General features: G+C 43.3%; 1 protein-coding gene across 1 annotated transcript in view; it reads left to right on the top strand.

The window, feature by feature from the left end:
* Positions 1–24,839, top strand: part of LOC130117607 (dysbindin-A-like) — a 63,845-nt gene extending 39,006 nt beyond the window's left edge. Inside the window, exons 7-10 of the mRNA XM_056285724.1 lie at positions 8,001–8,023; positions 17,760–17,906; positions 18,225–18,353; positions 24,160–24,839. Of these exons, the coding sequence (XP_056141699.1) occupies positions 8,001–8,023; positions 17,760–17,906; positions 18,225–18,353; positions 24,160–24,401 (541 nt within the window). The 3' untranslated portion in view covers positions 24,402–24,839. The remainder of the gene's footprint in view (positions 1–8,000; positions 8,024–17,759; positions 17,907–18,224; positions 18,354–24,159) is intronic.
* The last annotated feature ends 1,727 nt before the right edge of the window (positions 24,840–26,566 follow it).

Genomic DNA, 26,566 nt, shown 5'->3' with positions numbered 1-26,566 from the left:
AGCTGACAGAGGAGATAGAAGCTGCTGTAAAGCTTGGGTCATTCCTTGCTCTGGCCTCTTTCTGCACAAACTCAGAAAAGACAGAGAAAGGTGGGAAGGCCACTCTATGCTCTTCTTTAAATGCTGACCCAACTGTTGTCCACTTTTCTTGGAAGTGAAAGGGTAGCTTCTCCACAATTGGACCTACTCCCCTGGCTGTGTCGAGGTAACTTAAACCAGCTAAATATCCATCTAGCTTTGCAGCTGACGGTTCAAAGAGCAAGTCTGATACCTCGCGGAGCTTTTGAGGTTCTTTGCTGGAGAGCTTTGGGAAGTTCTCTATTCTAGAGGACAAGGCTCTTTATATTGCCTCTGTTGAGCCATAGCATTCTTCGAGTCTTGTCCAGATCATACCTAGACCAACAGATGGATGACGTATGTTGACTGCTTTGACCCTTCTACCATGTTCTGAAGACTCTGGGCCCAGCCACTTGATGAGCAAGTTTACTTCTTCACTGGCAGTAAGACCAAGGTCTGCAATGGTACTCTGAAAGGTAGCCTTCCAGCTGAGATAATTCTCCGGCTTGTCATCAAACTTAGTCAGTCCTCCAGTTACCAGCTGGCTCTTTGCTAGGAACCTGGTGAGGTCACTGGTGGTGTTGTCAGTAGGTGCAAGGTTTGGGTTACACCTCCACTGTGGTTGTGGCTCGCTGTAGGAAAGCCATTGTTGAAGTGTATCTCTTTGCAGCGCCGGTTTACTGCCCTCTGGTGGTGATGAGTAAAATCTGCAGTCTGTTACTAATATAGGCGGGCCTTGGGTTATGATCTAAATAAATGGCGCTCTTACCTTATCAACTGCTTACCAAAATGTCCTAATGCTGTAAATAAACTGTAAATATTGGCGGTGCCTCCATAACTAAAAGGAAGTAACATGAATTAAGACTTACTGTTTACCTTATGAATTATATGAATTATCTATTTTTTTAAATATGTGACACAACACCTTTAACTTAAAATGTACCAAAATATAGATATTTATTTAACAAGCAATATGAAATGAAATGAGGAATTGTAGACAATGATAATATAGATATGAAATCACAATAATGATGCCTCCCTGCCAGACAAGCTAAATCATTTCTATGCCCGCTTCGACAAGGACAATACTGACCCAGCCACAAAAATCCCCAGCCACCCAGAAAACCAGGTGCTCACTCTATCAGTCGCAGAGGTCAGAGAATCACTGCGCAGAGTGAACACACGGAAGGTTGCCGGACCAGATGGCATACCGGGTTGGGTCTACCGGGAATGTGCCGACCAGCTGGCTGAGGTCTTCACACCTGTATTTAACCTCTAACTGTCCCAATCTAAAGTCCCGGCATGCTTTAAGACCACCTCTATCATTTCTGTCTCCCAAGAAACCAACATCCACATGTCTGAATGACTACCGATCCACAGCACTCACCCCCATTGCCATGAAGTGCTTTGAAAGACTGGTTCTGGCTCATCAAAAACATTACCCCCCCCCCACATTCGACCCACATCAGTTCGCCTACCGTCCCAAAAGGTCTACTGAGGATGCCATTGCCACTGCCCTACACATTGCTCTGACCCACCTTGAATTTAACAACACATACATCCGGATTCTGTTTATAGATTACAGCTCTGCCTGCAACACTATCATCCCCGCCAAACTAACCACCAACCTCCTCTCCCTTGGCCTCAACCCCTCCCTCTGTAACTGGATACTGGACTTCCTGACCAACAGACCTCAGTCTGTTAGGTTAAGTGACCACTCCTCCTCCACCCTGACCCTCAGCACAGGTGCCCCTCAAGGCTGTGTTCTGAGCCCCCTCCTTTTCTCCCTCTTCACCTACGACTGCCTGCCAACTCACCCCTCAAATGTTATAGTTAAGTTTGCAGATGACACCACAGTCATTGGCCGTATCACCAATAATGACGAGATGGCCTACAGAGACGAGATTGAGCACCTCACATCATGGTGTACTACCAACAATCTTGTCCTTAATGTGCAGAAGACAAAGGAGCTGATTGTGGACTTCGGGAGGTCTAGAAGCTGCAGCCACTCCCTCATACACATCAATGGGGTGGAAGTGGAGCGTGTTTCCAGCTTTAAATTCCTTGGAGTCCACATCAGCGAGGACCTTTCGTGGGCATTAAACACCCAGGCCCTTGTGAAAAAGGCCCAACAACGCCTGCATTTCCTGAGGAGGCTGAGGAGCACCTGTCTACCCCCCAAAATTCTCACCAACTTCTACCACTGCACCATAGAGAGCATCCTGACCATCTGCATCTCAGTGTGGTATGGCAACTGCACCTCAGTAGACCAGAAAGCTCTGCAGCGGATCATCAAGGCGGCCCAGCATATCACCGGTACCCAGCTCCCAGCCATAAAAGACATTCATCACAAATGCCGCCTTCGAAGGGGTTTGAGCATCAGCAGAGATCCCACCCACCCCAACCTTGGACTGTTCTCCCCCCTGCGCTCTGGGAGGCGCTACAGGAGCCTCAGAGCCCGCACTACCAGGCTCAAAAACAGCTTCTTTCCACAAGCTGTTGCCCACCTGAATCTGGCTACCCACTGAATGTCTGTAGATATTTTTAAATATTTTGTACTCCAGCTCTCTTTTAACTTATTTTTAGCTTTTGGTCTTCATGTGTGTATATCTTATACTGTGTTTGCTGTGTTTGTCTGTGTCTGTCTTACACTGTTTGGTGAAGCCACAGCCCTCATTTCATTTTTAACATGTGCCTGCACATTGTTTTTAATGACAATAAAATTGAATTGAATTGAATAGTAGGATTTGTATGTAAACACAATGTATGGCTTTAAGCCATGTAGGTTCAAAACCTAGAAAAATAATAAAGCGGAGTCTCCAATTAGACTCTGTTACCAACTTTCAACAACACAAAATAATAAAGTGGGCCCACACACTCGTGCACACACACTCACACGATGCAACGACACAGTCCAACTTTTACCCAGACTGTCACAGGTACGTTGCAGGCCTGAAATGTAGCTTGGGAGCGGTGGGGCCTACAAACTGTTATGGCCACGTCGCTTGGTCACTGCCAAGTATAAACAAAATGCACATGCAGGAATGGAGGGTGGTACTCACGAGTCCCTGTGCCAGGGGAGAGGGGGAGAGGGGCAACGATGGTGGGAATCAGGGTAACTGCTCGCACAGCGAGCACCAGAGGATGAGAGAGAACAAGTGGCATGTCGAGGAAACAGCAGGGCAGTCCAAGGTAGCACGGCAGCCGGGAGAACGTTTCAGTGTTGTCCACGGAGGTCTTCCCTGCTCACCGTTCACCTTGTCCGACTCCTTTTGAATAAAATAGATAGCTAAGCTATCAAGTCCCGATACTATCCCGGTTTGAGCTAGTAACAACTGGTCTCAGGCAGCCAACCTACAAAAGCAACACACACAGCTAACGTTGCTATGCTAGGCTAATCGCGGTTAGCGATTAGCTAAAACATACATTTCTTAACTATAACGAGTAGTCATAGCAAATAATACAGGATATAAACTGCATAGTTACCTTTAGTAGAAACAATATACACAAACGCACGATGAAATTAACTGGTCGTCAATCCCCAGACGGTCTGCATACAAAGTTCACGATCAATGTAAAAAATGACAGATTCACTCTATCATGGCCAGCTGCTGTCTGCCACTGTCACCCACGAAACCAAGTATTGGGGCCGCAAGCCCCACCCCTTTTCCTCTGAATACTCTTATCAGATTGGTTACAAATTTAGGATACACGAATTACATTAACGGAAAAGAATGAATGACATTTGGATTAAATCAGGTCAGGTTGTTAAACTTAACAACACGTGCTGGACCATGTGTAATTCAAATAAACTATGCTCAAATATGAATTTATGACGTATGAGGATAAACCTTGTAAATAGTAAAACACACATTACTATTCAATGTTATGAAACTCTATGAAATGACTTTTTAAAACTATTTATATAATTTTAACCTTCTTTCTTAAATGAATTTATTTTCCCAATAATATGACATTATTTATTCTCTGCATTTTTACAGCCTGATATATTTAACCAGGGCTACACATTGATTTGGATCTTGCGTGAAGTAAGATGTGAACTCTGGTGAAGGTTTCACTTGTTTTTGCCGAGGGGTGACGTCATCATGCTGAGTGGACATGTCTTTCTGTATTTGCGTGAGCTCAGTGTAGTTGCTTGAGTGTTTATTTATGTACTCACTCACTTTCTGCTCTGGGGTTACTTGGATGGGCAAGAACTCTAACTCTTCACTTCGCTCTGCAATAAGCTGAGCAGCAGCAGACTGCATTACCTCTGCTTTTGCTATGAAAGCATCAGCTTCTTTCTTGGCTTGAAGTGCATCAAGAGTTGCATCTAAGCGGACCTTTTCAACATTTGCATTAGCTTCTATGTGAGCTTTCTCTAATTTAATGTTTATTTCTTGGTCAGCGTAGGCTGCTCTGGCTTTAGCAGCCTGTGCTTCACCCAGTGCTAGTGCTGCTGCCGTACTGGCTCTAGTTTATGCAGACGATCTAACACTCAGCTTTCTTGAAGATTTTGAGGACTTTAAGGAGTGAGAGGAGAGTGACTTATTCTCCTCGCTGTGTTGACCTTTAGCCCCTAAACGTTCCCTTATGTCGATGAGTGATTGACTTGAGTAGGTTTTGTCAGTTACTGACCTCTGGCTGAGTCCGACAGCTAGTTGATGTCCCTCACAGAGTGCTATCTTTTCACTGCAGTGCTACACCCAATGTGACTCCTGTCCTATATTAGGTTTTACAGCCAGCTAAACTATCCCTTGCATCATATCCTCCAAGGAACAGACCAGGGTTGTATATGGACAGGATTTAATAACAAGGAATTTTGAAACTGAAAATAAACATACAGAAAAGCATACATCAGTATACAATACAAAATAGCTTACTCAATCTAGAGTTAGAGTTAGGATAACTAATCCTCTATTTTTCAGGAAACAAAGGTAAGTATAAAACTAACATTTTCTTTGCAGGAATAAAATGTAAGTTGTAACTAATCAGGTATAGCATTGAACACTGTATTTGCGCTAGCATCAAAAGTATAGCCTGGAATGCCATCATTAAAATGTGCTGTCATACATGTTACCAAAATTATACAAACTGTAGCAAATATGTAAAAAATACTTCAAAATAAAGATTCTAGCAATGATGGATAATAGCTTTACTTACAGATATTGCCACTCAAATGGGTAGAAACTAGGTGATGGCTACTGATGGAGCATGAATATTGCTGTGTCGACACACCGTTTTCTTGTCACAGGAAAAGGAAGTAGCTGAAACTGCGGTACTTATCTATGCCACTAGAAGGCAAAAGACTCAAGATAATGGAACTATGCCCCTAGTGGCAGGGGGACTCTAAAAATAAAGGAAACCGTTCCATTACACACATCTTGGTGCAAAAACCCCACACTTCTTGCACACTAGTGCCTCTCTTACCCATTCTTCCTTATAGGAAATATCCAGTATCCCATATCCCGCATATAAGTACTATGTTGTCTTCACTACAGCGTAGAAGCGGCAGCTATCCAACTACCTAAACTCTTTCTTGCAAAATGATGACTTGAGTCCTTGTAAGCTTTACTCGCTGTTTACTGTGGCTCTTTACACCATCTTACGCAGACAGAGTGAAAACTGAAACAAAAACAATACAAACAATCACCATTTTGTTGGTAGCATGCTTTTTTTTTTCAAATGTAAATACGTGTAAATAAAACCCTTTGAATTACAAACAAATCAAATGCTTTTTCATGTAATTAACTTTGTTAACATTAGCTTATAAGTAGAACAATGAAATTATTTACTCACGACATTGCCTCTGGGGCGTTAACAGTGTGGGTTGTCTCGTATTTCCTTGGGTTTGTAACTAAACGAATGCACATATTAAGCAAATTCAGCCGGCTTCCTCAACATGACTGAGAGGACGTGATGACTAACACTTAGCAAAATAAAGGCCTTGTCAAAAAAGAAGTCCACCCATCATTATGCCTTAAAGGCAACACAAGTACAATTATAGTGACCCATAGTTCAATGGTAAAAAGACCGAACACACTTAATATGGGGATTTGCTTAGAGTAGAATAAGTGGCCTTGCCCACACGCACATGCACAAATAAGTAAATGAGTCAAGAATATGGAGTGTCTAACTCTCGACTATTCATTGTAGTCAAAATCAGCACATAGCCCCATAAACAGCAGTCGACATCCTATAGCTTAGCGGAGCACCTGAGAACAGACGTGATCCAGATTTTACAGTAAACAGTGAACACCCAACCAGGGAGGTTATGAACATTTGAACTAAACAAAGATGAGGTAAAGCAGGAAAAAAAAACTGATTTGCCAGCTTTGCCGTCAGTCCATTGCTAAACCAGGTTAGCACATAGCCACAAAGACAGATTAGAAGCAATCACCCTGCAGTTTTGTCTGACCCAGGTTTTAGTGCAAACCCCCTCTCTGTGTAATTATGAACACTTGAGTTGAATGAAGACGAGCTAGGCAGGAAAAAAATTGCCAGCTTTGCCGTCAGTCAGTTGTTAGTACAAACAGTCGTGTAGCTCACAAACATGCAGTGTTGGTCACGGGCTTTTTGGCCCAGAATTGTCACTCACCCTCCCCTGTTGCGTCAGCCATGCGGCGCCAGTGTTTTGACAAAAACTCCTGGGCCTCCCAAACAGACGATAACCGTCTCTTACCTCCGTCCCCAGACACGATAAAACAGCCTGGCAGGATAATGTCTCTTACCTCCGTCCCCAGACACAATAAAACAGCCTAGCAGGATAATGTCTCTTACCTCCATCCCCAGACACGATAAAACAGTCTGGCAGGATGACAGGCTTCAGACCGAGGCTGTAGAGGTCCCTCATTACCTCTTGGTATTCAGGTCGCATCTCCAAAATCTCAGGACTGTAATCCTTGTAGATGAAAAGTGGGTTGCCTTGGTGTTTAAGTTCCCCTCTCATGCTCTGCTCTCACAGCTCTTAGTAAGGACAATAACATCATCATCCTTCCAGCAGACAAAGGCACTGTTGTATTAAACCAGACAGACTATCCTGAGAAAGTTATGATGTTACTTAGCAACATTAATATTTCTGAGCCCCTGAAACAAGATCCAGGCAGTGGTCACAAGAAAAAGGTGATAGATTGTCTGAAACTGTTAGAACAGGACAATGCCATTGACAGAATTTTGTACCATAGATTATACCCAGGGGAAGCTACACCTAGTCTGTGTGGTTGGGTACATGAATAGGATCTGCCAGTGCGCCTATTGTTTGTATGATTAACTCAGTGACCTATAACATCTCTTAAGTTTCTGGCATCTATTCTTAAGTCATTGGTAGTGGTTATTCTTCAATAAGCCCCGTGATGGCCTGGCGGCTTGTCCAGGTGGTCTCCCCTCCTGCCGCCCAATGACTGCTGGGATAGATTCCAGCATCCCAGCGACCCTGAGAGCAGGCTAAGTGCTTTGGATAATGGAAAGATGGATGGATGGATGGATGGATGGATGGATGGATGGATGGATGGACGGATGGACATTGGAAACCGGACAAATGAGTTAACAGCCCAGTCATAATGTAAAAATGTTATCAATTAAGCAAAAATTAAATTCTGAGTCTCATCACCAGCCAGTCAGACTAGCTTCGTCTAGTTAGAAAGGCACGAACTGAGGAAGCCTCTTGGATGAGAGCCGAAACGTCTTCACGGATATATACCAAGTCCAGTTGCACTTGATTCAACTCCTTTGGATAACCATGACCTGGATGAATGAGAACATTCACAGACATGTTATCAATTAAGGTTCATGCCACTGACATGATACTGTGATGACACTGTGATGAAACCAGTAGCCTTCCATTGGTGTTTTTAACATCCCATATTACATCATTGTTTGCATTGTCTATGAGACTATGTAACATGATAGTTACTCCGTTTCTTTGTTGCTGTCTGTGTTTACAGGAAAGAGCTGGAGGTGCTGAAAGGTAAGCTGCCCAACATCTCAGTGCACACAACACAAGTTGACACAGTGACTGCTGTGTCTGATGAGGATTTCCTTAGTTTCTGCTATGCTAAGAAAGTCCATGCATCTTTTTATCAAACACATTTTATTTATTAGATGTGTGCATCTAACAAATGTATTTTTGCTTTCATGTATTTTTACTGAAGTTTTGTCAAATGGCAGCTAACCAGCACCAGCTCCTCAATACAAGATTTGAATAGTAAAAACGATAGATCTGATCATTTGTCACTTTTCTTAAATTTGCAGTCTAAGATTTTGCATTATTTCATCCATTTGAAATGTGATGACGATGTGGCGATTTTGGTGATAATAAGACATCACAACAACATAGTTGGATGTAGGAGCCACAAAGAAATGAACCTGCTGAAACTGAATTTGTTGTACTGCAACCAAGATGTTGTGTGCCTCGTGTGCTGTCAGCTGAACAATATAGCGAATTTGGGGGGCAGCCAGGAACCTCCACAGCTGGGACGCAAACCCAGGTCTCCCGCACCATGGGTAACTACGTTAATCAGTCGACTAAAAGGTCCTACCCGTTAGTCAAGGGCTAGCAAGTCCATTCATCCGTGGTCGTTACACTACCCCCCTCCTTCAGGAAGTGTGTCTCCGCGCTTCAGCATACCAGCTTCCTCACGCCTCTGGGTGCACATGCTTCCGATGGCCTCACAGTCTCACCATCCCACTTCTGACACCAATGTAGTGAATTTGAGAGGCAGTCCGGGAACCGTCACAGCCAGGATGTGAACACAGGTCTCCTGCACCACGGGCAACTACGTTAAAGTCGACTTAAGTCGACACTCTTATTAAACAGTGAGCCGTGGACCAGATCACACACAAGCAGTGTCAGCTTCATCATACACAACTCCACATGACTGAAGAGGTAACTTTAGATGAATAGTGAAATGTTTGGGTCAGTAAACGTTGTGTTCAGATGAACTGATTCAAATTTCTGTGGTTTTCTTGCCTGGATTATTGAGCATGCATCAAGACACCTCCACATTGTTTTAAAATTGTGTTGATTGTCTATCCAACAGAAGCATCGCCACACTGGCATCACACATCAGTCTTTTTTCCTGCTGCAGTTATTTCCAATACGACTGCACTTACCCCTGTGTCAGTGTTCACAGACAGTTGAATCAGGTCATCTGGTTCATTGAGAGAAACCTTTCATCACTCGTATTTCTTTCAATAAATGTTCTGTCCAGATGAGCTGATTCAAACTGTCTGTGATATCCTTACCTGGATTACTGAGCATGCATAAATTAATCTGTTTGTTCTACCTGGTAAAAATAATTCAGACTGGGGAACAACCATAATAAGGATGACAATTAGTATTATGCCGGCCATTTAAAAAGTGATTGAACATGCAATACAATTTACTGTATAAAAGTATGTTAATATTGTATGTACAGTAAATGCAATTACAATACTGTAAGAGAAGGGTCAGATCAATTTAAAGTTTATTTGCCAAGTGCAGTAACAGTACAGTACAGTACAGTAAAGCACAATAGAAATAGCTGCTGGCTAAGAAAAGCTTTAAAAAATGAATGTGCAATAAAAAATTGGTGACAAATGCATAGAAATCTTTGCAGAGAGGAAACCATTTCAGAGCTGTAATTAGAGTCCAACTTTTCAATTTCATACTATAAATGACTATACGGTGCCATTTAACCATTGTTGAGCTGGCAGGCCCAGACATATATTATAAACCTGGGGACGATCATGAGGGAATTTGACTTAAATGTGGTTGGGAAAGATTAGATAGTCAACTGAGTTTGAAATTTCGAAACCAATCCAATGCCTCATAAAGGTGGACCTCAAAGCAGGGCCAATAAGTCAAACAGGAAAGTGCCATGGTGCTCTTGAGAATCTACTACTACTTTCGGCTGCTCCCGTTAGGGGTCGCCACAGCGGATCATCCGTTTCCATTTCTTCCTGTCTTCTGCGTCTTCCTCTGTCACACCAGCCACCTGCATGTCTTCCCTCACCACATCCATAAACCTCCTCTTTGGCCTTCCTCTTCTCCTCTTCCCTGGCAGCTCCATATTCAGCATCCTTCTCCCAATATACTCAGCATCTCTCCTCCACACATGTCCAAGCCATCTCAATCTTGCCTCTCTTGCTTTGTCTCCAAACCGTCCAACCTGAGCGGTCCCTCTAATATAATCGTTCCTAATCCTGGCCTTCTTCGTTACTCCCAGTGAAAATCTTAGCATCTTCAACTCTGCCACCTCCAGCTCCGCCTCCTGTCTTTTCGTCAGTGCCACTGTCTCCAAACCATATAACAATGCTGGTCTCACAACCATCTTGTAAACTTTCCCTTTAACTCTTGCTGATACCCTTCTGTCGCAAATCACTCCTGACACTCTTCTCCACCCACTTCAACCTGCCTGCACTCTCTTTTTCACCTCTCTACTGCACTCCCCATTACTTTGGACAGTTGACCCCAGGATTTAAACTCAAATGCCTTTGTCACCTCCACTCCTTGCATCCTGACCATTCCACTGTCCTCTCTCTCATTCACGCATAGGTATTCCGTCTTGCTCCTACTGACTTTCATTCCTCTTCTCTCCAGTGCATACCTCCACCTCTCCAGGCTCTCCTCAACCTGCACCCTACTCTCGCTACAGATCACAATGTCATCCGCGAACATCATCATCCATGGAGACTCCTGCCTGATCTTGTCCGTCAACCTGTCCATCACCATTGCAAACAAGAAAGGGCTCAGAGCCGATCCTTGATGTAATCCCACCTCCACCTTGAACCCATCTGTCATTCCAACCGCACACCTCACCATTGTCACACTTCCCTCATACGTATCCTGCACCACTCCTACATACTTCTCTGCAACTCCTGACTTCCTCATACAATACCACACCTCCTCTCTTGGCACTGTCATAAGCTTTCTCTAAATCTAAAAAGACACAATGCAACTCTTTCTGGCCTTCTCTATACTTCTCAATCAACATTCTCAAAGCAAACATCGCATCTGTGGTGCTCTTTCGTGGCATGAAACCATACTGCTGCTTGCTGATCGTCACCTCTCCTCTTAACCTAGCTTCTATTATTCTTTCCCAAATCTTCATGCTGTGGCTGATCAACTTTATACCTCTGTAGTTGTTACAGTTCTGCACATCGCCCTTGTTCTTGAAAATCGGTACCAGTATGCTTCTTCTCCACTCCTCAGGCATCCTCTCACTTTCCAGGATTGTGTTAAACAATCTAGTTAAAAACTCCACTGCCATCTCTCTTAAACATCTCCATGCCTCCACAGGTATGTCATCAGGACCAAACTGCCTTTCCACTCTTCATCCTCTTCATAGCTGCCCTCACGTCCTCCTTGCTAATCCGCTGAACTTCCTGATTCACTATCCCTACATCATCCAACCTTCTCTCTCTCTCATTTTCTTCATTCATCAGCCCCTCAAAGTATTCCTTCCACCTTCTTAGCACACTCTCCTCGCTTGTCAGCACATTTCCATCTCTATCCTTGATCGCCCTAACTTGCTGCACATCCTTTGCAGCTTGGTCCCTCTGTCTAGCCAATCGGTACAAGTCCTTTTCTCCTTCCTTAGTGTCTAATCTGTCATACAACTCACCATACGCCTTTTCCTTTGCCTTTGCCACCTCTCTCTTTGCTTTACGCTGCATCTCCTTGTACTCCTGTCTACTTTCTTCATCTCTCTTACTATCCCACTTCTTCTTTGCCAACCTTTTCCTCTGTATAATTTGCTGTACTTCCTCATTCCACCACCAAGTCTCCTTGTCTTCCTTCCTCTGTCCTGATGACACACCAAGTACTTTCCTAGCTGTCTCCCTCACTATTTCTGCAGTGGTTTTCCAGCCATCTGGCAACTCTTCACTACCACCCAGTGCCTGTCTTAACTCCTGCCTGAACTCCACACAACAGTCTTCCTTCTTCAACTTCCACCATTTGATCTTCGGCTGTGTCTTCACTCGCTTCCTCTTCTTGGTCTCCAAAGTCATCCTACAGACCACCATCCGATGCTGCCTAGCTACGTTCTCCCCTGTCACCACCTTGCAGTCTCCAATCCCTTTTAGATGGCGCCTTCTACATAAGATATAGTCCACCTGTGTGCACTTTCCTCCACTCTTGTACGTCACCCTGTGTTCCTCCCTCTTCTTGAAATATGTATTCACCACAGCCATTTCCATCCTTTTCGCAAAATCAACCACCATCTGTCCTTCCACATTTCTCTTCTTGACTCCATACCTTCCCATCACCTCCTCATCACCTCTGTTCCCTTCACCAACATGTCCATTGAAGTCCGCTCCAATCACCACTCTCTCCTCCTTGGGTACCCTCTCCACCATGTCGTCCAACTCACTCCAGAATTCTTCTTTCTCCTCCATCTCACACCTAACTTGCGGGGCATATGCACTGATAACATTCAGCAATAAACCTTCAATTTCCAGCTTCATACTCATCACTCTGTCTGACACTCTCTTCACCTCCAGCACGCTCTTGACATACTCTTCCTTCAGAATTACCCCTACCCCATTACTCCTCCCATTCACACCATGGTAGAAGAGTTTTGAACCCACCTCCGATACTCCTGGCCTTACTCCCCTTCCACCTGGTCTCTTGCACACACAGTATGCCTACCTTTCTTCTTTCCATCATGTCAGCCAGCTCTCTCCCTTTACCAGTCATAGTGCCAACATTCAAAGTTCCAACTCTCACCTCCACATGCCTACCCTTCCTCCTCTCTAGCTGCCTCTGGACATGCTTTCCCCCTCTCCTTCTCCTTCGCCCAACAGTAGCATAGTTTCCACCGACACCCTGCTGGTTAACAGTATCGGTGGCGGTCGTTGGTAACCCAGGCCTCGACCGATCCGGTATGTAAGTCTTATTTATGATCCGCATATTTGATTTGGCAAAGATTTTACGCCGGATGCCCTTCCTGACGCAACCCTCCCCATTTGTCCAGGCTTGGGACCGGCACTAAGGATGCACTGGCTTGTGCATCCTCAGTGGCTGGGTTCATGGTGCTCTTGAGAATAATGTCTGAAAATTTCAACTGACAAGAAGCCTGTGGTTACCATTAATGTAAGATAGCATGGCTGAAAAGTCACCAAGAAAGACTCCAGTTACCCATGTAGATGTGTGCTGTGTATGTGTAGTACAGATTACAAACCCCCCCCCCCCCAAAAAAACGTTACCTTTTGCAAGGGAAAAACCATTCAGTTAAACCGGACTACATTGTAGCCGTAGAAGACAACACTCGACTGGCGGTAAAATTGAACGATGGGTTATCAGGCTGTATGTGGCCTCAGCCATTCATAGTTGCGATGATACAGCTGGAGTAAATGTGATTTGGAAAGAATTGGCAGCTACATTTGTGAAAAGACAAAGTCTCGGATATGCATTTGAGCTAAATAATAGCCGTGTTTCCATAACATTTTATGTGCATTTTGAAGTATCGTATTAGAAAAGGTTTATGAAAATGGCAAAATTCAAAAAAACTTACCCAATTTTGCAAAAAAGTTTTTACGCTCGCTTGAGTTGGTTTTTGCCTTTTTCGAAAGAGTTAATGTGCTAAATGGGAGATGGGAACACCTTTGCCAAATAAGTTCTGACATAGCGAACATTTAACTCACATGACCGATCAGCTGTTTCTGTTGTCGGCTGCTTCCCAGATATTCCCATAATGCACACTTCTTTGTCTTCGTCTTCAGACAGCATGAAACATGGCCAGTAATAGCTGACATGAAAGAACAACCACAACTTTCCCAATGGAAGAAAAATTCCTGAAGACCTCTCTCCATTTTGTCTCGTGGATGGCCAAGGCAGCTGGCTTTGTTTCCAGTTCACAACCCTTATTTCTTCACTCCAAACTAGTTGATGGAAGCACACCTAATTTGCATTTTCTTGATTTTTTTTTTTACTGTGCCAAATGTTCTTTTGCTTATACTGCAGACATTAAATGTGCATTTGAGGCACAAGAGCCAGCAGGTGAGGCTGGGGAAAATCACATCCAGCACCCAGACGATAAGCACTGGCGCCCCCCAGGGATGTGTGCTCTTTCCTCTACTCTTCTCCCTCTACAAAAATGACTGCATCTCAGAGAAGTCGTCTGTTAAACTCCTGAAGTTTGCAGACGACATAACCATCATTGACCTTATCCGGGATGGTGACGAGTCTACATGTAGACGGGAGGTTGAACAACTGGCCCTCTGGTACAGCCATTACAACCCGGAGATGAGCATGCTCAAAACTGTGGAGATGACAATGGACTTCAGGAGGAGCCCCCCAACACTGCCCCCCCTTACCATACTCAAAAGCACAGTGTCTGCAGTGAAAACCTACAGATTTCTGGGTTCCACAATCTCCCGGACCTATGGTGGGCATCCAACATAGACACAATCATCAAAAAGGCCCAACAGAGGATGTATTTTCTCCACCAGCTCAGGAAGTTCAACCTGCCTCAGAAACTGCTGATTCAGTTCTACACTGCAATAACCCAGTCCGTCCTCTGCACATCCATCACTGTCTGGTGTGGATCAACCACCAAACAGGACAGGGACAGACTACAACAGACAGTTAAGTCTGCAGAGAAAATCAGTTGTGCCAACCTGCCCTCCATTCAGGACTTATAAACCTCCAGAGTCAGGAAACGGGCCAGCAACATCACTGCAGACCCATCACACCCTGGTCACAACCTGCTCCAACTCCTCCCCTCTGGTAGGCGCTACAGAGCACTGTACCCCAAAACAACAGATATAAAAGCAGTTTCTTTCTGCGGGCTGTCATTCAAATGAATGCATAACACTGTCAAATACATCCAGCCACGTTGTATATACTGTACTTTACATTGTACATATACTGGTACACTCTTGTCATGTACATTTACCTCAGGCATGTATGTAAGTAACCTGCTAACATTTATTTCAGCATCTCTGATATGTTTTCTGCACCATTGCACTTTATTACCTCTTATGTCACCTGTATTTTGCCTGTATATAACACTACTGGTGCTAATTGGCCCACCTACTGATTTCCCCCCGCTAGAGAATGAACGTGCACACCGGGCCTTGACTCCCACTCCAGCCCCAAATAAGCTCCCAAGAAGTATCCTGGTATGGTTTCTAAGATACTCCCAGAGAGAAGCTGCACTCAGAGCAGCTCTTAAGAAGCACGATATTCTCTGTGGTGGCGCCCAACTGTAGTTTTACCCTAACCTGTCTGCGAAGGTCCAGCGAAGACGGCGAGAGTTCAGTACTGTGGGGAAAGCGATGTCCCTGTCGCCACATGTACTGTAGATTTGCTTATCCTGCCCGTCTCCGGTGTCTCCCTGAAAGACAAATTCACCTTTTTGACACCCCAGGGTCTGCAGCTGCGTTTTTGGAAACTCTTAAATGAGGTAACGAGTTCTAGATACTCACTGCCCGAGTGCGAGATACCTTCAGGTGTGATGGCAACTGCTACCTGCTATTATGGATTGCATCAGCCATGTTGCTGCAGCTAAGATGACCCATTGAATACGTATAATTCTGAGGTTGGAAAAAAAAGTCCGTTGTCGATACTTGATCTACTCGCCCTACGGGATGTGCTCGGGGTCCTGCAACTACAGATGACACCACTACTTCACACATTATGATTGGGTAGGGGCTAGTTCAATTTAGGAACAGCAGGAAACAGTAGATTGACATTAGACGCAGCTTGGGCCTTCAGCCCTCGCACCTTTACTAACCAACTCTATGTAAATGTGGATTGTAAAAAACACACAACTAAATAACTATAAAGCAAGCGTTAAATAACACTAGCTAGCAACATAATCCGTGACGTCATATGTAGTTGAAGGACCCTGAGTCGATATTGTACCCGAGCAGAAATGGAACCCACACCGGCTCACTGAGAAAATTCCCCAACATCCTGATGGCTAGTCCACACCTGGCTCAGCTTGAGCACAGACCTGAATCCAATTGAAAATCTGTGGAGTGACCTGAATAGGGCTGTGCACGGGATTTGAGAACGTTTTTGCAAGGAAGACTGGGAAAATATTGCCAAGTCAAAATATGTCAAGCTGATGGACTCTACCCAAAATGCCTGGGTGCTGTAATAAAATCAAAAGATGCTTCAACAAAGTATTAGTTTAGGGGTGTGCACATTTATGCCAACAGGTTATTGTACGTTTTCTTATTTTTTTCCCACCAAAAGGTTTCAATTTATTTTTCTCTTGATATACGAAGAATTTCATATTAAAGGTGGAAAAAGTTCTAACATGATTTAGCTTGTTTTCATAATTTTTAAATAACAAAAATCTGCCATTTTAACAGGGGTGTGTAGACTTTTTATATCCACTGTATATTTGTCAATTGTGATGTAGAATTCTTCTCATAGTTTGTATGCTTTGACATATGGATCACACATTGGATGTAAAAATGTGATTTTCTGACCTGCCCTGTATTTTCAACCCTCTGTAATACTAACTTTTCAAATTGTAAAATTATACGGCTTATCACAAAATGGGTTCCTTTTGACAAGACAGCGCATTTAAACAAAAACTAACTCTACATTCCTAATAGATTCAAATTTGAGAAATGAACATTTACTCGATGTAGAACCTTAAATTCTGAGTTTGCTCAGTGTTTTCAGCCTGATATTGTCTGCTTTGTTTTTAACCCCAACTTCTAGCCGATGCCTGATGTTTCATATATGTTGTGTGGTTGTTGCTGTACACTGTCTGACCTGAACAAAACAAGTTTCCTTTCTGGATAAATAAAGACATCTTATCTTATCATATTTTATTTTGAATATGATTGTTGCAGTGGTATAAGCTAATGTTTTTGGTAGAATTTAAGAAAGATACATGCTAGAACTCATTTTACCTTTTTGCATTTTGTTTAAATGGAAAGGAGCTCATTTTTTTATAAGCCTTATAATTTTATAATTTGAAAAGTCAATATTACAGAGGGCTGAAAATACAAGATGGATCATATTTGTCTGATTTACAAACAGTATATCCTTTGGCGTCTCAGAATGATTTGTTGTTTGATCCATTGTTAACACAAATGTCTGATGCTAAAGAGTGCATATGCCACAACTGTAAAAGTGCAGAGTTAAAATCCTGAATGTGGGAGCCTTCCAGGATCCCTTCAGTCAGTGAAGTGCTCAGGCCCTTCAACAATCTCTGGAGGATTAGATATGGTGGCTCACAGCTGGGGCAACAAATTTGATGCCACCTAAACAAATGGAATGAACAGGTAGACTCCAGTATGTGGTGTTTAGCACATGAATGGTTTATAATGTTGTCACTTAACAATGAGTATAAGCCCCAGATACACTCCAGCCAGACAACTTCTTCCTTTTTCACACTAACAACAGCTGATTAGATACATTCTAGTGTGGTATTGAAACATACATAAAAATATCAATATGCGTTACTGGTTGAAGATGGGTTATTTGAATATCAGTCTACATGAAATTTATAATCCACTGATTGCACTCTTAACATTTGTGCCTGTAGGTTAGAAGTTGACAAAACAAAGTCCCCGGACTCAAATTTTGTTCATATTCTAAATGTTTTTAGATATTATTTTGTCAACAAAAAGTGTTTCAAGTGCCAGTGACAACCTGAGTATTTCTATTATCAATGGTATACTGGAAAACATTATAAAATGGGGCTCTGAAGAATTTGAGAATAAGAACTCATTTTTCTGTCTACTGTTTTTAGTGGAGCTAGACTCTGAACATTCCCAGAAGGTGGCAGATCTAGAGCTGGTCACTCAACAGAAACTGATGGCGCGCCAGAAGATATACGAAGAAGCTTTTAAACAAGACATGGAAAAATACCTGTCTACTGGATACCTACAGCCCAGAGGTAACTAAATCACATCTATAGAGGAGCTTTTAACCAGGTTATGAAAAGACCACAATAAGAAGCTAAAAATGAGAAACATCAATTTAAAGAGTTATAGACGAAGCAAAGCTGAGAAATTCAAGTTGGTGAAAACGGGTGTTAGAAAGGGATCTCAAAGGAGTTTGATGGCTCTGGGTTTGGTCTATAGTGATGTGGTGATAAACCTTTGTTTTATCAGTTTCTAGGCTAACAGACACCTTACCAATTAGACACTTGAAAGCATGCATGTGTTTACAAAGCTAACTCTGTGTGCTACCATCTCCATGTATTTACATGTAGAGCCTACAGGGGGCCAGGTGTGTGCTCTAGATCAGATGACAGTGACTGATATTTCAGACCAGAACGCTCTGGATGAGTTTCTGAATTCCATGGGAGATGATGTCAGCACTGCATCATCGATCACATCAGGTAAGCCACACTCCCCTACAATGAAGAGTGATGAAACATTCCAAATGGTAAATGGATTGCAGTTATAGAGAGCTTTTCTAGCTGCAGCAGCCTCTCAAAGTGCTATACAATCAATGAATGCCTCACATTTCCCCACCCACACACAAACTCATAGGTGTCTTGCTCAAGGACACCTTGACATTTTTGCATGAAGGAGCCAAGGATCGAACCAGCAGCCCTCCAGTTACCAGATGACCTGTTATACCTCCGAGCCATTGCTGCTCCACAAAACTGCCACTCCACACAAAACTATTAGGCCTTTTTCAAGGTCATAAAGTTTTTTTTTTGGGGCATCCGGGTAGCATGGTGGTCTATTCCGTTGCCTACCAACACGGGGATTGCTGGATCGAATCCCAGTGTTACCTCCGGCTTGGTCGGGCATCCCGACAGACTCAATTGACTGTGTCTGCGGGTGGGAAGCCAGATGTGGGTACGTGTCCTGGTCACTGCATTAGCGCCTCCTCTGGTTGGTCAGGGCGCCTGTTCAAGGGGGAGGGAGAACTGGGGGGAATAGCGTGATCCTCCCACATGCTACGTTCCCCTGGTGAAACTCCTCATTGTCAGGTGAAAAGAAGCGGCTGGCAACGCCACATGTATCGGAGGAGGCATGTGGTAGTCTGCAGCCCTCCCCGGATCAGCAGAGGGGGTGGAGCAGCGACCGGGATGGCTTGGAAGAGTGGGGTAATTGGCCGGATACAATTGGGCCAAGGGGGGTGGGATCCAAAAAAAAGTATTTTTGCCTTAGAAAGTTGCATAAAGAGATATGGGAGGAAACAGATTTCTAAAAAAAAGCTGCTAATTGGGTTATGTGCCTGGTATAGAAAAGAATAGTCAGTCTCATCATATTTCTTAACATTTTTGGCCACCAATGTTTCAGGATACCCCACCAGTGTTGGTAAAAAGCAGACTTTAAACTATGCAACTAAATGAATGGGCTTTTGAAAGATGGATAGCTCTAAAATAGGAAAAGTGATTCAGCAGTGATGCTGACTATGCAACATTTTCACTGTAGAAGTAAATGACCTTTCTTTAATTTACAGCAAGTGTGCAATTGCAGGTAACAAAAACCAAAGCAGTAACCAATATTATCCACTTGCAGAACTGCAATGTAGCAGTTCTAGACCTGCAGTTTTAGACATGTCAGCTTGCACCACCTACAGGCAAAGAAAGTAATAGCTGCAGCTTTTGACCTACATGACGCCATCTACAAGAAATACTAGCTGCTGCACTTTGTCTAGCGCCACCTGCAAGCAAGAAGTATTATAGGTGCTATCTTAATTTTTTTTTAGGTTTTACTTTTTCAACTATAATTATTAAACCTGCAACACTACTGTGCCACAATGACCTCCAATGGATGAATAGTCAAAAATATATTTTTTCCCCCCATTTTTCTCCCCAATCGTACCTGGCCAATTACCCCACTCTTCCGAGCCATCTCAATCATTGCTCCAACCCCTCTGCTGATCCGGGCTACTACATGCTTCTGCCGATACACGTGGAATCACCAGCCGCTTCTTTTCACCTGACAGTGAGGAGTTTCGCCAGTGGGACGTAGCACATGGGAGGATCATGCTATTCTCCTCAGTTCCCCCTCCCCCCCGAACAGGCGCCCCGACGGACCAGAGGAGGTGCTAGTGCAGCAACGAGGACACATGCCCACATCCGGCTTCCCACCCGCAGACACGGCCAATTGTGTCTGTAGGGATGCCCGACCATGCCGACGGTAACACAGGGATTCGAATCGGCGATCCCCATGTTGGTAGGCAATGGAATAGACTGCTACACTACCCAGATGCCTTGAAAAATAACTATAATTCAACATGTGATTGTTAGAGTCCAACAAAAATGGAATGTTAGTTTTTAGAGATAATTTTTAAATGAACTTATTAATTATCTAAACATCTATGATCAGGGCTTGACGTTAAAGGGACATTCCACTGCTCATAATGTGCACAACCAGAAGGTACTGATGGTCTATATCGCTTATTAAAACTTGAACCACTTTGGTGTAACTCAGATATACAGAGAAATGTCTTTCTCTGTTCAGAGAATATGTCCTGCATTTACTACATGTGCCAACAAGCATTGCACAAGGACCCAACAGTCTAGACACACTGGGACAACTGTAATGCTTCTAATACACTCTAATTCTCTCTCTCTCTCTCTCTCTCTCTCTCTCTCTCTCTCTCTCTCTCTCTCTCTCTCTCTCTCTCTCTCTCTCTCTCTCTCTCTGTCTCTCTCTCGCTCTGTCTCTCTCTCTCTCCCCTCAAAAAACAAAGTAGTGTGCAACTTGAAAAAACACATTGCTTGCTCCCGTTAATTGTTATGCATTATTTACCTAATAATGAAACTCATGGAAACAGGGATTCAGTTTCCTTTGGTATAATAGTGCAGTTTGAACACAAACACCACCAGTCACTGAAGGTTCTCATCGGCTACTCACTACTTGCACTAGCTGGAGCTGTCTGTATGGCCAACACAGCAGCAGCCTTTTTCCTGCGCTGTATTCTGGTTCATATAAGAATGGCTAAATATTAGATTCTTCCAAAATGTCATCAGAGTCATCCAAAGAGTTTTCAGTGGGGGCACGCTGCGATCATTTTGCTGTCCAAATGATGTTAGGTATAACAGCTGGACCAAGCAGTGGCCCAGCGGTTAGCGCTGTCGCCTCACAGCAAGAACGTCCTCGGTTTGAACCCCAGGGTTGTCCAACCTTGGGGTCATCCCAGGTCGTCCTGTCTCTGGAGTTTAAATGTTCTCCTCATGTCTGCAGTGGGTTTCCTCCAGGTGCTCCGGTTTCCTGCACAGTCAAAAAGACATGCATGTTAGGGTTAGTACTCCTGTTTGTGCCCCTGAGCAAGGCATGGCAAGACGAACTGGAGTTGGTCCCTGGGTGCTACACGGGGGCTGCCCACTGCCCCTAGCTACACAGCTAGGATGAGTTAAATGCAGAGAAAGAATTGCCCCATGGGGATTAATAAAGTAGTTTAAAAAAAACAGTGTATTGCCTAAATATGGCTGCTATACTTTTCCATGAGACACAGGATCTGCTCCCCATTGATCAAGAATCAAAATCAAATACCTCCATTTCAGTAGTTCTTCCACCACACAGGTACATCAGCAAAATGTCACAGGCATGGCAGTAAGCAAGTTTTCCACAGCTGGCGTTGACAATACATCAAACAGTGGAAAGTCTGCTGGACATTACAGACATGGAAGTTCTTTGACAAATAAATGCAGATATGGTTGAAAATCGGTGTATCGTTCCTTTAATAAAGCTTTTTCAGGCACTTTTCCACAATCACTTTGATCAAGTGACTTCTTGTCTGGAGAAAACCGTCACTTGCCCAGTACAAACTATTCTACCAATAAACAGATATGTAAATGATTTCAATACTAGCCAAGTTTATGAAAGTCCAAATATTTTCAGCAGCAAAAATAGACCTTAGTCAACCTTCTAAATCATGACCAATAAACAACAGATATGTAAATCATTTCAATACTGTCCCAAGTTTATTGAAGTTCAAATATTTTCAGCACCAAAAGCTGGCCTTAGTCATCTTAACTAGCTAGTAAATTTGAAGTGAAGGCTGTATGAAGTCAACTAAGATGAGGCACATCCCCCACATGTGACAATGAGTTTCTTACCCATCAAGAGAGTCAAATTTTGTTGTTTCTTGTTTTTATTTTGCCCTGCGTCCTTGCTCATATTAATCTTACACGCATGTGTAATATAGAACTTCAGGTCTAAATCTGCTGTTACTGCTGGTGCTGTATTGGATGTACCTCACCGTAACAGCAAAAGTAAAAAAAATAGCATAGAGGTTGCCAATTCCTGACATAAAGTATTCTATTTTTAACACTTAATTAAAATTTTCTTTTATTAGTATAAATAATTTAGTTAGGTCCTTCAACTTTCCTCAGCTTTTGACTGCATGTCTGCACCTCTTAGTTATTGCGTTTTTATCAGCTTATTGAAAAAGGAGAGGTGTTGACTGAAATAGAGTCTACTACTACTTTCGGCTGTTCCTGTTAGGGGTCGCCACAGCGGATCATCCATTTCCATCTCTTCCTGTCCTCTGCATCTTCCTCTGTCACACCAGCCACCTGCATGTCCTCTCTCACCACATCCATAAACCTCCTCTTTGGCCTTCCTCTTTTCCTCTTCCCTAGCAGCTCCATATTCAGCATCCTTCTCTCAATATACCCAGCATCTCTTCTCCACACATGTTCAAACCATCTCAATCTTGCCTCTCTTGCTTTGTCTCCAAACTGTCCAGCCTGAGCTGTCCCTCTAATATACTCGTTCCTAATCCTGTCCTTCTTCATCACTCCCAATTAAAATCTTAGCATCTTTAACTCTGCCCCCTCCAGCTCTGCCTCCTGTCTTTTCATCAGTGCCACTGTCTCCAAACCATATAACATAGCTGGTCTCACAACCATCTTGTAAACCTTCCCTTTACATTACATTACAGTCATTTAGCCGACGCATTTATCCAAAGCAACTTACAATAAATGCACTTTCCCTTTAACTCTTGCTGGTGACCTTCTGTCCCAAATCACTCCTGACACTCTTCTCCACCCACTCCAACCTGCCTGCACTCTCTTCTTCACCTCTCTTCTGCACCCCCCGTTACTTTGGACAGTTGACCCCGAGTATTTAAACTCATACGCCTTTATCACTTCTACTCATTGCGTCCTCACCATTCTGCTGTCCTCCCTCTCATTCATGCATATGTATTCTGACTGGCTCCTACTGACTTCCATTCCTGTTCTCTGCAGTGCATACCTCTACCTCTCCAGGCTCTCCTCAACCTGAAATAGAGTTGACTGAAATACAGTAAGCCTTTAAATTAATAGCAATCTGGGATTGGAAGACTAAACTTGATGGGTATTGGGAAGTGTCTAGTGAATTTTTATGTATTCCCAAAAGGATTATGTAGTCATGTGATCCACTGGCTGGCATTCTGTGATTGACTGGCCCATTCTTGCCAAAGACCACCACTTGGACAAAATCCTCAGGGAGCCACATTCAGCACAAAAATAATAGTCTTAAACTAATACAAGATCTGCTGAATAGCTTTATGCAACCTAGTCAAGGTTAAAATTGCCATTAAGAAATGGTTTAGCATGTCTAAACTTGGTCTTCTGTCTATCTAGTATAATAATTAACATTCTTGATACTGTTTTACATAAAAAAACAAAACACCTTCTTTTCTTGCCCTCCTTGGTCCAGGTCCTAATTAATGGAGCTCTTTCACTCTAAATTGACTATTAAATTTACATGTCTGGCTCATTGATTAAAAAGATGAAAAACTAAACAACTGAAGATATAAACTTAAAGCAGCATCAGGTAAGTATAGTGTGATGGCATTGGGAAAATGACACAATCGCATTAGGACCATTCCCTTTTTATTGTGCATTTTGTCTGCCACCGGACACAAATCCTCCTCAGAAAATACAGGGCTTGCTTTACAGTGCACTTATAAGTAGAGCAATTTTAGTTGACCTCATCTGTGAACACACTTCTTCTTCTTTCACTATCGTCTTTTTAGCTACCACTTGCAAATAAATGCTCTGTAAATAAGCCCCTCAGTTGTCTTTGCGATAGTTGACATAAAAGGCATTGCTGAAATCCAAAAAGGTGTGTCTTTAAAGAAAAGTACTGTATTTACTCCAACAATTCCATTGAGAGAGCTGTGTTACTCTGATGTGTTTATGTAGTTTGTTAGTGAGTCACCTTAAACCTTCTCTTGTGCTTCATCAGGTCCAGGCCATGAATCCTCATCTCCCGAATCACCGACAAACTCTACCAGCCAATATCTTCCAACAGCCATCCAGGTTGTAGTGGGACTTCGGGAGGAGGTGGCCAGCAAGGACAGTGACAAACCTTTGGTACAATCCGATGAGGAAGATGTTCATGTAGATACGTCACTGGTTTTTCTGCCAGAAGGTCCAGTGAGAAGCTCTGATGAGAGTGACTCTGCAGGTGACCTGCCCTCTGGATAAATCACAAACCTGCCTAGCAAACATGTTGCTCTTGTAGCCCAGCAAGCCAGCCCACAGGAAAATCCTGGAGCTGTGCTTCTCAACTCTGGTCCTTGGGGACCTCCAGTACTGCAGGTTTTCTTTTGTCCCATCTACTCCAACCATCTAATCAGGGACATTTTAGTTCTGGAACAACAAGTCAGGTAAATGTAATTATCTACCTGGCAGAAATGAAAAACCAGCAGTACTGGTGAAAACCAGAGAACCTAACTGATATCCTAGAACCACTGTCCTAGGGTGTCAACTACCCATAATCCCCTCTGAATATAGTAAATAGAGCTCCCACTATTACTCCCAGGTGATTTAACTACTGCTACCTTTTTGTCTGGCTATTAGCATAACACGTCTGTTTCTGTTACACTGTCTACCTTTCTAAACAAAGAAATAAATCAACTTTTGGTTCTATCTACTTATCCACCTATCTGTCCTTTTTATTAACACAGCACTTTTAACTAGAAGGACTGTAACATGTTTCACAGAAAACACAACACAAAAAATGTAAAATAAAATAATAATAATAATAAAATAGACACAAAACTTCAAGACATGGAACTTGAACCTGTGTCTGTTTGTGCACCTGGCCATACATGCTGCTACGTGAATGGACACAACAGGTAAGTAGAGAGGCACAATCTACTTAGTAAAAAGTAAAAAACAAAAAACAAAACGAGGTTTTAGTTAAGGGAGGTGGTTGTGCTGAATGAAGTAATGTCTATATTTTGTTTAGCAAAAAGTAATTCTTTGCAGTTGTTGAATGTGGAGGAAACATAATGATAAATGAGACTTTTCATCTCAGAGAGGATATGAAACATTCTGTAAACATCAAGACTGATGGTTTTGATATTGAGTCATTGTGACTACCTCAGCTTAGGTCTACAGAAAATCTATGAAAAAAGACAGAACTCCCAATTTTTTTTATATGAAAAAAATCCCAGTGACCCCCGTTAATTCTTCTCATTTTGACACTGACTGATGACGTGGTATCGCCTCATGTGTCAGTAATCAGGAACAGGAATCAGGAACAATTTATTGTCATTTCTTCCATGTACTTGCGTACACAAAAGAAACAAAATTCCATTTCCCCCAGCCCACAGCAGTGCAACACAAAAGACAAAAACACACATCCAAAATTTCCAGAAACGACACCACCAAAGACATACAAAAACAGATCAAAGAAAGTACACACAAACAGTTAACAACACAGTCCACTCAGTGCAATACAGTCCAAAAATGCCACTGTCCAGAGAACGAACGCCAGCCAGGACGACTGTTGGAACTGCCAGTCTGCATAGGCTAGCAGTTAGCTTAGCCTGCCCCGCTTAAACGTCCTGTCAGACCACCGACAGTGTTTCCTCCTTGGCCACAGCTCCAGCAGGGCCATGGTCCCTGGGCCCACCGGAGAAGGTCAATGTCCAAGGCAAAACTAAGGTGAATGTGCACTATAAGGGCCAGACATTACAGCTGAATGTGTTGGTAGTCCGCAGCCGAGGTCCGAATCGGCTGAGACGGGACTGGATGGGTGTGTTGCGGCTTGACTGGAAAGAGCTTTTCAAGCCAATTTTCAGGGTCGCAGATAACAGGCTGCAACATGTTCTCTCCAAACATGATATCTTCAAAGATGAACTTGGGACATTAAAAGGGATGGAAGTGCATTTCCATATTGATCAGACTGTAAATCCTCACTATTGTAAGGCCAGACCCGTGCCATTTGCCATGCGATCAAAGATTGAAGCGGAGTTAGACCGACTACAAGCGACAGGGGTCATTGAACCTGTGACCAACTCAGACTGAGCTGCACCCTTTGTGCCTGTACTGAAGCCAGACAATACAGTCAGAATTTGCGGAGACAAGCTGACAGCAAACTTAGCTTCAAGACTGGAGCAATACCCCTTGCCACGGATTGAGGAGCTTTTTGCCAAACTGGTAGGAGGCAGAAGCTACTCCAAACTAGACATGTCCCATGCCTACCAACAGTTGGCGTTGATAGAAGACTCATGCGAGCTGGAGATGATTAACACTCACAAGGGGTTATTCCAGTGCTCACGTCTCCCTTTTAGGGTTTCGTCAGCCTGTGCAATTTTTCAGAGGACAATTGAGAACTTACTGGCCGGAATACCACACACAGC

Source organism: Lampris incognitus, chromosome 9 (assembly GCF_029633865.1).
Source record: "Lampris incognitus isolate fLamInc1 chromosome 9, fLamInc1.hap2, whole genome shotgun sequence".
In the NCBI taxonomy this organism is placed as follows: domain Eukaryota; kingdom Metazoa; phylum Chordata; class Actinopteri; order Lampriformes; family Lampridae; genus Lampris; species Lampris incognitus.
The sequence above is the reverse complement of the archived record's forward strand: the minus strand, read 5'-3'. Positions and strand labels throughout refer to the sequence as shown.